Raw genomic sequence first — 12,789 nt, 5'->3', positions numbered from 1 at the left:
GTTTTTGTTAGGCAGGAAAGCACAGCAGCTCAGCAGCGGAGCATCACCAGCCACACATGCCAAGTGGATACAAAGATGCCATTGTTTTATTTTGATTGTTTTCAAAAATCAAAACATTTTCAAACACAACTAAGTTACAAAATACAGCATAAAATGAGAATTTATATTTTTTTTTCCCACATAGAAAGCAAAAATATATTCAGAATGAATTCCAAAACACTTTGCAGAGCCAATTGGTAGCTGACATCCTGCTTGTGAGAGCTTCTCAGCCACTGGGAGAGGTCACTGTATTTCTGGGAGATGCACAAGTACAGCAGTGTATGTAGGAAATCAGAATCTTCTGCATCAGGACTCACAGTTAAATCTGGATGCTGTGCTGCCTAGAAGTATCTTATAATGCCCTCCACCTAATTGTGCCCCTGGAATACTGGAAGTATTCCTGCTGCAGGGGACAGCAACAGTTCCTTTTCTAGGGTCTTTTGTTGGAAAGGGGACTTGATTTTCACAGAGACACTGGTCAATATTTCAAACTGGTCTGTTATTGAGCTCCTTAGTTAGACAGGACACCAGGAAGTTGAGAAAGACAAGGGGCTCCTTGCAGGAGTAGTTTCTGTCATTTATAAATACTATGAACATCAACAGCAGTTCAGGTATCAGAGTGGCTGCCTTGATCAGTCTAGAACCATTGTAAGACCTGCAGTGAAAGCCTCCTGTGCTGCAGATCTGTGACTGAAGGGAACCAGTCTGTTTAGCCAGGAAGAGTCAGGCACACAGAACACTTGAGGTGAAGACTTCTCCTGAAAAACTTCCTTGAAAAGAAAGCCATCAGTGCCCTGACCTTAATGTTGAATTCCCTTCCCATCAATCTGTACATGGGAATTGGAGTAGATGATGTGCAGAGGTTCCTTCCAACCTGAACTATTCTGGGATAGCAACTGGCTTCCTCTAGTAGCAGCACATCTTGCCTTTACAGAGGCTATTATCCCCTTAAGATGATGAAATCACTGGTTTGACTTTCAACAGTGCTCTTCTATTTTTCATTAGTTCTTTCAGCCCAGTTTTCTCTCCTAAAAAGCAACTGTTTAACTGAATGGTGCAGGTGAGTGCCCTTATCAGGAGACCCTGGGGAACAGCTCCCACTGGAGATGTTCAGCTGAATTCCTCCTTGAACAAAGAGCTGAGCATCTTCCTCAGGGGAGGCAACAGAGCAAGGAAATCAGTGTAATGGTAAGAAGTTGGTAGGGCTCATGCTCTCTAGAATCCCTCCACAATCTAGTGAACAGGTTCACACCTAGTTGACTAAGAGAGGACAAAAGGCCTCCCCTGAGCAGCACTAAGCACGGCCATGGCACAGAAGTCGTGGCACTGAGAAGCCAAACAGGGCCTTCCTCTCCTCACCCTCCCAAGTTCCTCCTGTGGAAGGTCCATCCCTGGCTACTTCTCCACTGCCCAGGCTTTGCACTCGCATTCCTCAGCTACAACCGTTTGCAGAGCTGGGAACGGGGCCACTTCCACATTTCCACCCTGCACAGCTCAGGGTGGTCTGAGGTGGCAGAGGAGGGGCTGTCCCGCAGAGCTCAGCAGCCCAGCTCTTCATCAGCTGGGACTTTTACAGCCAAGAGACTGACAGAAGTGACTCTAAGAAGCAAAGACTACAGATTAGGAGATTGACTGCTCTCATCTGGCAAGTACTGAGTGCACAGAAAAGGGGAGTTTCTGTAATTCTCAAGACATTTTCACCAATAACCTGCAATTCAAATATGAATTTGGGGCTTGTATGGATGGAAGCTCGTTAATAGCAGAAAGGAGCTTTTATTATGGAACCTGCAGCACAACTTGGCTCCCTTCCTGGGAATTCAGAAGGGGCAACTTTTGGGGAAAGAATGTAGAATAAAGAATTCTTTTGGCACAGAATTTTCACAGAATCTAATGCTCTGTCTCTTCAGGATTATCTCATCTCCCTCACTTCCTTTAAATCTGATTAGCAAGACAGGATTCATGATTAACAATACAGGATTCTCCCTTGTTCCCCTCAAGGGCAGAACTGGGACATGTTAGAAAATCCTCTCCCTTTTCTTACCCAGAAAGAGGTACAACTACTTCCAGGGTTTTCTTTTTGCCTTCTGTACAGGAGCAGGAAAGACCCTTCCCTGTTAAACAAAAGGGAATTACAGGCCTCTGAGCAGCAAAATAACAGTGATTTTCTGGGTTTTCTTTGATGCTGCTTTCCACCTTGATAAGCAATGCTATAACCAGCCATGGAACTCCTAACATACAAGACAGTTTTGATAAGGACAAGAGAGGGGATCCACTTCTTTTAGTTATAGCTACAACCCAACACCACACTGAATGATACAGCTGTATCTGCTCACCTTTCTGCAAATTTTAAGACATTGCTGGCATTCCAGACAGCAACTGTTCTAATGCAATTCACTGAAGCATCAGCAAAATGCAGGTTCCTTGGGTTAGTTCCAAATCTAGGAAGTTAGAATAAACCTAGGCAACATTCCTTGAATAAGAAATAAGATTTTATCTATTGTATTACTGGTGCCGCAGTAAATCAAATTCAAAACATCTGTGCCTTTTATAGGAAGGGGGCATGTATGTGTAAAATGCTGGCAGTTTTTGTTGAATCCATAGAGAATCAGTTCTGGACTTAGTACAGTATGTCCCAAGAAATGTTGCTATTCCTGTTACCACTCTTTTTTCTTCTCATCCATGGAGACTCCGCCGGGACCCAGTGCAACCACAAGGAGAAGCCCTCCAATGACAGACATGGTCTGGAAGAAATCGTATTTGAGGAAGTCGTGCATGGGCTTGTAGGCTGGGATGGTCCAGAAGGCATTGAAGTAGATGTTGATGCCAAACAGCCAGATGACCAGAGTCAAGGCAGCCAGCTTAGTCTTGAAGCCAATTGCCACCAAGATAATCAGGGCTGTGCCCACAATGTTCTGCAGAATCTGCAAAGAAAAAAGCCATGAAAAAAAGCCATTTACTTACACAATTCTTAAATAGATACACCAACATCAGAGCAGAGCTTGGATAAGTTCAGTTGTCATGCCATAGATAACCTAATAACTTTTTCTAAATTATTAATTTTATTTATATATTTCATAAGCATTGAACAGATCCTGCAGCCCATCTGGGCACTGGAGCTACATTCTAGTTCCTCAACTCATACTTTAATGCTGGGATACTTACAGAAAAGAAGTCCATATCAAAGTGTAGCAGTGTCATGAACATGAGAACGAGCAGCACACGTCCCCCCAACTGCATGTACTGCTTTGGGGAGCTCTCCCTCATGGTGGGGACACCAGCAAACATGCTCTTCCCTTCTGAGCGGGACTCAGCCAGAAGCAGCAGCAAGCCTCCCCCAAGGGCAAGATTCCTACACAAATAGGGAAAAAAGGAAAAAAAAAAAAGCAGTTTAGTACAGCTTGCACTGATCTACATCTGTAAGGTCTTATCTGAATTTCAGTAAGGATCTATGTGAGACTGAGGAGTGACTTGCTCTGCACCGTGGCATGTGGTGGGCTGTGTTAGACTTCCCAGCCCCAGCAGCACTGAGCACACCAAAGATTTTCGGGAACAGTCTGCCAGGGAAGTCCAGCACCCACATCTCAGGCACTGTTGCTTCAGTGGCTGTTACAACACATATTTACTTGTGTTAAAAGTTATTCTGTACCTCAGGTTTAGCCATATATGCCAAAGTAGTTCAGAGGTTGCTTTGAGAAAACAGAGCAGCAGCACTGCTGAGAAGTTACACATTGACAGGGCTGTAGTAAGCCCAGAGTATAGCCCTTGTGCTGGCCTCCCCTCAGAGGACTGGAAAGGCAACAGCCAGCCATCACTCAGGGCCTGAGGAAAGCTCATGTTTGGAATTTTGTCTTCCCGTTAGGGAAGGTGTTAAGAGATTTAAAAGCCCAGAAACCACTCCAGTGACTGCATGCTGTTGTTTTCTCAGAAAAGCAGAGTTGCTATTTTAGCCATTTAGAAAACAGAAGCAACTCTGATCAAGTGTAGACAGTTGGTTGAGCTCTCAGCCAGGTTAGCAGCAGAAGCACTTGGATCCTAGTGGGTTAGAATTAGTTTTTCCCTTCCTGAGCCTGCTGTCTACAGCTTAACACAGACTCTCCTGATTCTTCAAGAGCTGTCATTTCTTCTTTAATGTAAATACATCACTTAAAATCTATTAAATACTATGTACAAATGTCATTTGCTCTGTCACCAAGTGCCAGTTTTCATTCTATAAAATGAAATTATTTTATTTTCTATAAAATTTTATTTTCCATAAAAACTTCCAGAAGCAGGCATACCTCATCAAGAACTTCAGGTCCCATAGAATGCTGTATGCAATAGTCTAGGCAAAGAACAAAACAGGTTAAAACACCACATAAATGACACTGAAGTTCTGAATTTCTGTTACAATCTCAAGTCTGTATCAGCCACAGCACAATTTGATTACAAATTAGTTAGGGAAATAATGTAATTACATCAATGTTGTCCAGTGAGTCTGTGTAACACAAAGAAGGGAAGCCAGAATTTGATTTGTGCTTTAGGCCCCCAAAAATTCCCTGGTTTTGTAGGGGAAGGATGCTACTAGCTAGGATCCTTTGTGATGGGAACACAGCTGAAGGCCAAAGCAACTGCAAGTTCCACATTTGGCTCATTAACTGACATCCAGGTAAACTGCCAGCTACTTCTGCTAAATTGGTCAAGGTCAAGTATTGAATGAATGTCTCCAAGCTGACTAATTGCTATTACATCAATTCGGCACATCAGGAGAACAGAAGCAGCAAAATAGTTCAATGCCATCAAAGACTGGCACTAAGCCAGGGTGGAGAAAAATTCCAGGGTTGCAAGTTATATTTAAACATGTTGGGAGTACTGGGGCTAAGAGAGATTTGAAAGGTACTGTTTAGAAGGGATGAAGATTTAAGCCTCCTACCTGTAATGCTATAATTCCAAACAGTCCAAAGCAGGCATATTGCACAAAGTTCCTACTCAGCACCAGGATACAGCCACCTGAGTTGGAGAAATTGAACACAGTTACACTTGGAAAAGCTCCTGCAGGAATGCTAACTTGGATTTTCCTTTTTCTTTCAGTGAGATAACTGTTAGGGCCATCATGATGTATTACTTTTCCTTGAAAGGATAAAACCCAAAACCCTTCTCAAGTCTTCCATCAGAAAGCACCAACAGCCTTTGTCACTTTGACATGAGGACTGGCAACAGCATTAAATTAAGGTGACCCTCTACACAAAATAGTGAGGGCAAAAAATCTAAATCCAGACAAGATAAGAAACTGGCAATCAGGAACAGCAAATCAGGGACATAATATAAACAGAACAGGATTTTTCCTCTCTCCATTTCAGACAGCCTAAACCCACCCAGCACATACATAGCAGTGCAGTACTTCTGGGATTATTTTGATTCCTGGGCTTTGAAGAAATTTCTGACACAAGCACCTCACTCAGGCTTTAATGCACCCTTCTCCAGGATAAGAATTTGCCTTGGAGATGAATGCCCATAAAAACAGGAGGCTGAGAAAGTCTCAGCATTGCCTCATTTAAGAGAACAGGAGTATTTAATTTAGAGAACTCTGGGTGTGGCTTGTATTTATGGATGCATGTACAGAACTGAAACCAGATTGTCCTGATGGATTCTTGGCACCTTTGACTCAGAGGCAGTGTGTCACAAGAAACTCTCCACGGCTGCTTCCAGGAAAGGCTGAAGCAGGTTAGCTCAGAGTTCTATTCATTCAGCCCATGTAGTACTATCAGTTCTGAGCTGTCAGGGGCTATTAGGAAATCAGTGAGGCATCCCACGCTGCCAGGATTCTCAGGGCTGCAGCCACACTGGAGTGCTCTGCCTGCACCTGAACAGTCCCAGAGCCACTTACTCAGCTGCCCGAAGAGGTTTAGGAACACAAAGATGGAGGCCAGGAAGTAGCCACAGTTCCACGTGCCATCGATGTAGTCCCTCTGTTCACTCCACTGGAACCACATGCGGATGCCATCCTCCAGGAAGGTGCTGATGAGGCACAGCCGGGCCACGTGGGGCAGGTACTGCTTCGTTACCCTCAGGAACTGCACGAGCACACAGGGCATTAGCAGGGAAGGCAGGGAAAGGGACACTGCAGGGATAACAGAGCCCTGCTCTCTGCACACTGAGGTCAGCAGTTCTCATACACTCAGGGTCACCAACATGCAAGGAGAAATTTGGACTTGGATTTAATGAAATGCTTCTTCACCCACTGGGAACAGCAGGGGAAACCTGCTGTCATTCTCCACTGGACTAGGACTTGGAAAAAAGTAGAATCCAGAAGCATATTTCTGTGTAACAGGAACTGTGCTTTGATGGAGTTCTCGCTAATGAAGGCTGACCTTGGTTTTAGTTTCTCCATCTCAGGGTTTCATGTTACAGCTCAGCTATCAGCCCAGAGCTGAAAGGGCAATCCTGCTGCTCCCAGCCATGTGCTTAGGCACTCAGCACCCTAGAACAACCCCAATTCAAGGAGCCAGGCTGAAAGAAGACAAGTTCTGTACAAATTAAAAAGCATTACTAAATTTTTTGCCAAGCTCATTCCCTCCAACAGCTCAGTGAAAACAAAGCACATGTACTCGAGCAGCAGCAGATCTTAGCTCTACATAACCACTGCATGGAATTGCACCCTCTATCCTTTAGGCAGGCTTTTACTTCCATTAAAAGGAGCATCCTCTGCAGAAAGGAAACAGATGTTTATAGCCACTGTTCAGTGCAGTGGTTAAAAGGAAATGATATCACACAACAGATGCTGAGCTTTAGGTTTTTGGAGTGGAAGATGTATCTGGGCACTCTTCATCTTGCAGGCTCCTGGATCAGTTTGCTCTGCAAATTACAGTAACTAAAGGAACAAATACAAAATTTCCAACAGAGTCTAGAGGATCATGTTCTATAGAGCTGTGGAAGTGCATGGGAAAGCTTACTGACTCTGGGTTAGGACAAATGTTTTAACTGTCCACCCATTTTCTAGGCAGCACTGGTTATTACTTAATTGAGACTTCCACCAGGAAGGAGACATTTCTGACAGTTTATTCCTGCCAGCAGCAATCACTCAATACTAAAGGCTATGCAAATGGCAAGCCTAGCTCACTGTACAACTATAGATTATCACAAGAAAAAGTCAGCAAACATCCTTAACAGTCAATTAAATAGTTAATATTGGAACAAACTGCACTGTTGTACTACCTGTATCCAGAGTCTAAGGGTCAAAATTCACCTTAATCAAGTGCATTTTAAGTGCAGCTGTACTCTGTCTCCAGGCTGCCACTTCAGGCTTTTTTAAGCCATGTCAACAGTTGGATGAATGAGTCAGAAGAGAATTTCTGATCTTTGTCACTCACTGAATGAGAAACATCTTGGTTTACAGCTTTCCTCCCTCCTGGGTTTCACTGTGAGGTCGAGGAAACTTGCTGAGGAATACTAAGAATAAAGTTCTTACAAACCAGAAGTCTTTTAAGTCTTGTAAGATACAGAACAAGCAACTTTGGTCTAGAAAGAAATGAAAGAAGACAAGTGCTGGGAATCTGTAAGGAAAGGATAAAACCAGTGCTTTGGAAAGGTTGAAAAAAAAAAGCAACAAATAGTAGAGAATATCTTCCTCCAGGCCTCATCTTTGCTGTCTTGAAGTGGAAACTGATCTCATTTTCCCCTTCCTTGGAGCCTTGAACAGCACAGGTGAAGGATCCAAGAAGACATTTAACATTGCCAACATTCTCTTGGCATACAGAGGGAATTTAACAGTGGCCATTAAACACGAGTGCACACATCCAATGGGCTCCAGACAAGTCAGAGAGGCTGCAGCCTATGGCAACTCCAGTTCTAAGCAGCCTCATGGCACACACATCATCCCTGGGCACCCACAACTCCTGGAGCTGCACTCAAATCGAGCCCCCTGTACACAGCAAACTCAAAAACAGAAACAGACTGTGAGAACAAAAACCCAAGCCAAAGGAACCAGAAGATCCAGAGAGAAAGGAAGATAACAACTACACGACAAGTACAGGAAGAGAATGTAACAGGTATCAAGTGATTTCACAATTAGAGGATCTGGGTGTAAATCACTCAAGTAATTTAACTCAAGATGGAATAAATGACAAGAAACATGAGCGCTCCAGCAGTGGGACTCAATGAATAGCACTAATCACACTGGGTTTGGCCCTGCACAGCACCAGCACTGTGTGGCTCAAAAGCTGCACTTCCTTTAAGACCCAGATAAAGTGGCATAATTGGGAAAATTGGTGGCTGCAGTTCAACATCTGCAGCTAAGAAATGGAACCTGAAAGACCTGCATTGAGCACAACACATCCAAATCCAAACTGCTGGCAATGCCAGAGGTGGCAGCACTAAACTCACGACATCAAATAACTACTACAGGGCTTTTTCTGCTCTGGGCTTGCATCAACTGCTTTCCACATGTTCTGTCTCATTAGAAGAGGTGAAACATCATGAGAATAGACAAGAAAATGCTAAATAAAACTATTTTAAACAAGAACAGCTGGTTGTGTGTTGGCAGCCAAGTCACTGGCATAAGCCAGAGGGGCTTTGTGTTGCCACTTCCCCCTCTAATGGGATTAAAAAGGCAAAGATATATTTAAATGTCCCTTTAAATTTAATGACAAGAGGTGTACAAGAAGATCTAGAGATCCTTTAATCAAAGCTCTGCTCAACTCCACATTTCTCTAAAGGAGGACTGAAATTTTCAAACCCATAAAGGCCTGACCAAAAGAGAGGCAATAAAGTGATTCTTTTTGACCCCACCTCCAACAGTTTCAAACGTGCTGAAAGTCCACTCTATTTTGATAAAAGTGTACATACCATGGTACAATTACAGGTATTTTAAGTCCAATAAATGGACATGGGTTGGGAATTTTTGCAGGTATGTTCTGTCCAAGCACAAAGCCTTTTCCTGTGTATTCTTGGATCAGGGAAGTTCTGATTATGATGAGGAACTGCTGATCTATACAGAAACCCTCCTGAACTGCACAACATTATTAGTCTAGAGCTTCTGATAAGGCATGTCCCAAATATCTTGAATACTTTAAAGGAATTGCTTTGTTCTGGGAGAACAAATTCCTCCAGCAGCCTGGGACACCACTGATCTTTCCCCAGAGAGGATGCTCAATCCAATGGCACAGAGAAAAATCACTTTCACCAGCTTGGATACATTCACTCAAAGAGATCCCACTCCAAAATCATAGGGACAGCAATCACAACATAAGCCCATCACATTCTGCAAAACAGGATATTGAGGACAAGAAATAATGGGTTCAAACTGAAAGAGGGAAATATAAGTTAGAAATTAGGGAGAAATTACCTGTGAGGGTGGGGAGACCCTGGCACAGGTTGCCCAGATAAGCTGTGGCTGGCCCTGGATCCCTGGAAGTGTCCAAGGCCGGGTTGGACAGGGCTTGCAGCATCCTGGGAAAGTGGAAGATCCCTGCTCATGGCTGGGGCTGGAACAAGATGAGCTTTAAGGTCTCTTCCAACCCAAATGGTTCTGTGATTATATATCAGAATTATCTGGACAAGATACATCAGCATTTATCTTGAAAAATTAAATAAACTCCCACAGTCTGGCTCTCCCTTGCAGCTCTCTCACTGCTGTGCAATGACTCAACGGTATCCTTGCACTTTTGTCCACAAATCTTTTTTTTTGAACAGCAAAATACCAAGCATCAACATTCCTAAGGATTTATTCCTAAATATTATTACAGACACTAGGAAAGCTGCCTGAGATCTGCTCCCTCTTAGGAAGGGATTACAAAAGAGACAATCCTAAACACTCCATGCAGACAGCTATTTCCAGTACTTGGTAGCTGCACTGAAAGGGTTGCCAAGTAATATTTTAACAAAAAACACTAAAAATGGGCTTAATTTCTGCGTGTGTAAATTGTTGAATTAATAACAATGGGCTGGTGTTACAGTGTCCCCTCCACTGCAATTCCTTACAGCTCAGAGCAGCCTACTACCAGCAATCTCACCCCCAGTATTGCTCCTCACTCGACCTAAACATGGAGATAACTGAACTGGGAGGAAAAGAAAAAACCTTAAATTTTTTTTCTCCTGCCAGTTCAGCTCCTCAGTACACTGACAGAAGCACTAGTGAGAGAGAAAAGGGGATTGTAGCCTTGGGAGAAGTAGGACAAGCCCTTTCACTGACAACTGTCTGTCTGGCAAGCTTAGCTGCCTGTAAGACAGTGCACTAGTTCACCTTTGGATTAAGAGCCACTTACTACTGCTGAGTATCTTGCCATCTAGGGCATAATTTGCTAATTCAAAGGGAAATTACAGGATCTTAGAAACGCTAAACTTTACTGTTTGAACTTAAAGAACAGATTATTCTTGCTTTTGTAAGAGACAGTCAGGATTTTCTGATAAACCATGGAATTAGCACCAACATTCTTCCACAGGGGTTTTATGCTACAGAAATTAAGACTCATTATGAGCTGAGTACAGAGAGTGGAAAAAGCAAGAACATAGATGAGAATGCATTCAGCTCCCAGAACAGCCATTGTCCAGCCTCCACCAGGGGAGTTTCACCACAATTTCAGTCCAAACATTCCAAGTACTTTTTTTAATCCAAGATGAACTAACAGCTCCTCTAATGCCAAGTGTTAACTTCACAATATATACCAAAGGTTAGTGTTTAGCAAGTCACTCCTACGTTGGTGTGACACTGAGCTTTAGCAGCATGGACAACACTGAAAGGTTCTGATTGAGCTACCAGGCAGAATTATCACAGGAGTTATTACTCAGAACACCATAAAAATTATTTTGCAATCTGATGGCAAGAGTAGCAAAACTCTAAATTCTGCAGCTCAAGGCAAGACTCATCTTTAAACAGGATGTGGCCAAGCACAAGTAAATGTGTGCCATTTAAAACTCACTTCAGGAGGAGGCAAACTACATTTAAGCTGGACAAAAGAGCTTTCAGCAGTATGAAGAAATGGGGTGTTAAGGATATCTAGAAATAACCCCGCAGGAATAAATAGAGAGGTGTTATAAAAAGGTCAGGACAAGCACTGCAAATTTTGGCAAGTAATGTGAACACTGCAGTGATGGTTTACTTTCTCCTCTAAAAGGTGCAAGAGGACAAGATAAACAGAGAACGATCAAGATAATCCAGATATCCCTTAAACTGGGTATTCCACACACCACAAGAAACTCTGTCTCTGAATCGAGTCTTCCATCTGGGGGTGGGGAGGAAGTGCAGAACAGGTTTTCCCAGTGAAATCAGTGAAAGACAGAGGCAGCACAGCCCCCTCAGAGCTGTGACGTGTTATTGTGCACCACACAACTCACACTAAATCACAGTGGTTGTAGATCCAGGCAGAATCAGATTTTCCAGCCAATTTGCTGAATATGATTACTTGCTGTCTCTTATTGTTGATTAGATGAATCACCATGACTGTGAAGATCTTTGCAACACCATCCCCAGCAGAGCAACTACTTACACTCAAAATATTCCTGCTGTCACTCATTGTAAGAGTTCACAAACTTCTATTTAACAGAGAAATCACTCGGGCCTCCACTGAAATAAATGTAAGGTTTACAAGACAACATCAGCTTGCTTGCTTTCCTTTTGCCCCAATCCGAAGCACAGCTCCACGGTGCTGACCAACCTTTTCCAGTTTGGGCTTCCAGACATGGGTCAGGATTTCATGAAATTGCAGAATGGGTTAGAAAGACTCTAAAGCTCATCTTGTTCCAAACCCCTACTATGGGGTAATTCCACTATCTCAGGTTGCTCCAAGCCCTGTCCAACCTGGCCTTGAACTCTTCCAGGGATGGAGCAGCCACAGCTTCTCCGGGCACCCTGTGCCAGGGCCTCCCCACCCTCACAGGGAGGAATTTCTCCCTAATATCCCATCTAACGCTGCCAGGTTGGATAACGCGGTCACTCTCCTGTCTCTGCCAGCTCACACCGGCTCCCCACACCCCTCTGTGCCCTCTTCACCAGCCGGGACGCCTCCTGGTCTCCTTCCACTTAATCCCTCCTGAGAGAAGCCCTGTCCCCAAGGAGAACTCGCTGTACGAGAGGCTCGGGTGCTCACTCGAGGGCAGGGGCGGCCGCCAGCGGTGGGAGCCGGGCCCGGGGTCCCCTCGGAGGAAACTTACAGGAAAGATGGTAACAGACTACTTCCAGAACAGGTAGTGAGAAAGCAAAGTAGAATGGCTACAAATTAAAAGAGGGGAAACTTAGGTTGGATACTGGGAAGAAATTCCTCCCTGTGAGGGTGGGGAAACCCTGGCACAGGGTGCCCAGAGAAGCTGTGGCTGCCCCATCCCTGGAAGGGTCCAAGGCCAGGTTGGACAGGGCTTGGAGCAACCTGGGCTAGTGGAAGGTGTCCCTGCCCATGGCAGGGGCTGGAACGAGACGATCTTTAGGATCCCTCCCAGCCCAAACCACTCCACGGCTCTATAATTCTATACACCCACCGTCCCGCCACAGCGCGGCCCCGAGGCGGCAGCGACCCCGCCGCCATCCCGGCCTGCCTCAGCCAGGCCCCTCAGCGTGGCCCCACCGCACAAAGGCCGCTGTGCAGGCGGTGGGTGGGGGGAAGACGGGAGGGCACCCACCTGGTCGGCGAAGTCCTCGGCGGTGTTCATAATGTCGTTGTGGCCCATGGCGGGGCCCGGGCTAGCTCTGGGCGGGCGGGGCGGTGGCGGGGCTGGGCCGCGCTCGGTGCAGGCGCTGCCACGTCGGACGGGCCGGGCCTTGAAGGCGCCGCCGCGCCGGCGCGC

General features: G+C 44.9%; 1 protein-coding gene across 2 annotated transcripts; it reads right to left on the bottom strand.

Moving 5' to 3' along the window:
- Positions 1-64: 64 nt before the first annotated feature.
- SURF4 (surfeit 4) lies at positions 65-12,751 on the bottom strand. 2 transcript variants are annotated; one of them, XM_088065994.1, is made up of 7 exons: positions 12,625-12,709; positions 11,499-11,575; positions 5,903-6,089; positions 4,949-5,025; positions 4,317-4,360; positions 3,202-3,388; positions 65-2,960 (listed from the first exon to the last, which is right to left on the bottom strand). In XM_088065994.1, exons 2-7 carry the CDS (start codon positions 11,523-11,525, stop codon positions 2,694-2,696), a joined length of 789 nt encoding a protein of 262 aa, XP_087922120.1. In that variant the 5' UTR covers positions 11,526-11,575; positions 12,625-12,709; the 3' UTR covers positions 65-2,693. The 2 variants fall into 2 exon arrangements, with proteins under 2 accessions (XP_087922120.1, XP_005529283.1); XM_005529226.3 differs by lacking the exon at positions 11,499-11,575 and having other exon boundaries at positions 12,625-12,751.
- Between the last annotated feature and the right edge of the window lie 38 nt (positions 12,752-12,789).

Source organism: Pseudopodoces humilis, chromosome 22 (assembly GCF_049639895.1).
Source record: "Pseudopodoces humilis isolate 2021_Gansu_Grassland_sample_001 chromosome 22, ASM4963989v1, whole genome shotgun sequence".
Classification (NCBI taxonomy): Eukaryota; Metazoa; Chordata; class Aves; order Passeriformes; family Paridae; genus Pseudopodoces; species Pseudopodoces humilis.
Note: the sequence above shows the minus strand (reverse complement) of the source record. Positions and strands in the feature narration are given on the sequence as shown.

Coding starts and splice junctions, on each gene's coding strand:
- SURF4 (XM_005529226.3), bottom strand. CDS start 12,672: ATGGGCCACAACGACATTATGAACACCGCCGAGGACTTCGCCGACCAG. Junction 5,026..5,902: donor AAACCTCTTCGGGCAGCTGA/GTAAGTGGCTCT, acceptor TCTCCAACTCAG/GTGGCTGTATCCTGGTGCTG. Junction 2,961..3,201: donor TTGATATGGACTTCTTTTCT/GTAAGTATCCCA, acceptor TTTTCTTTGCAG/ATTCTGCAGAACATTGTGGG.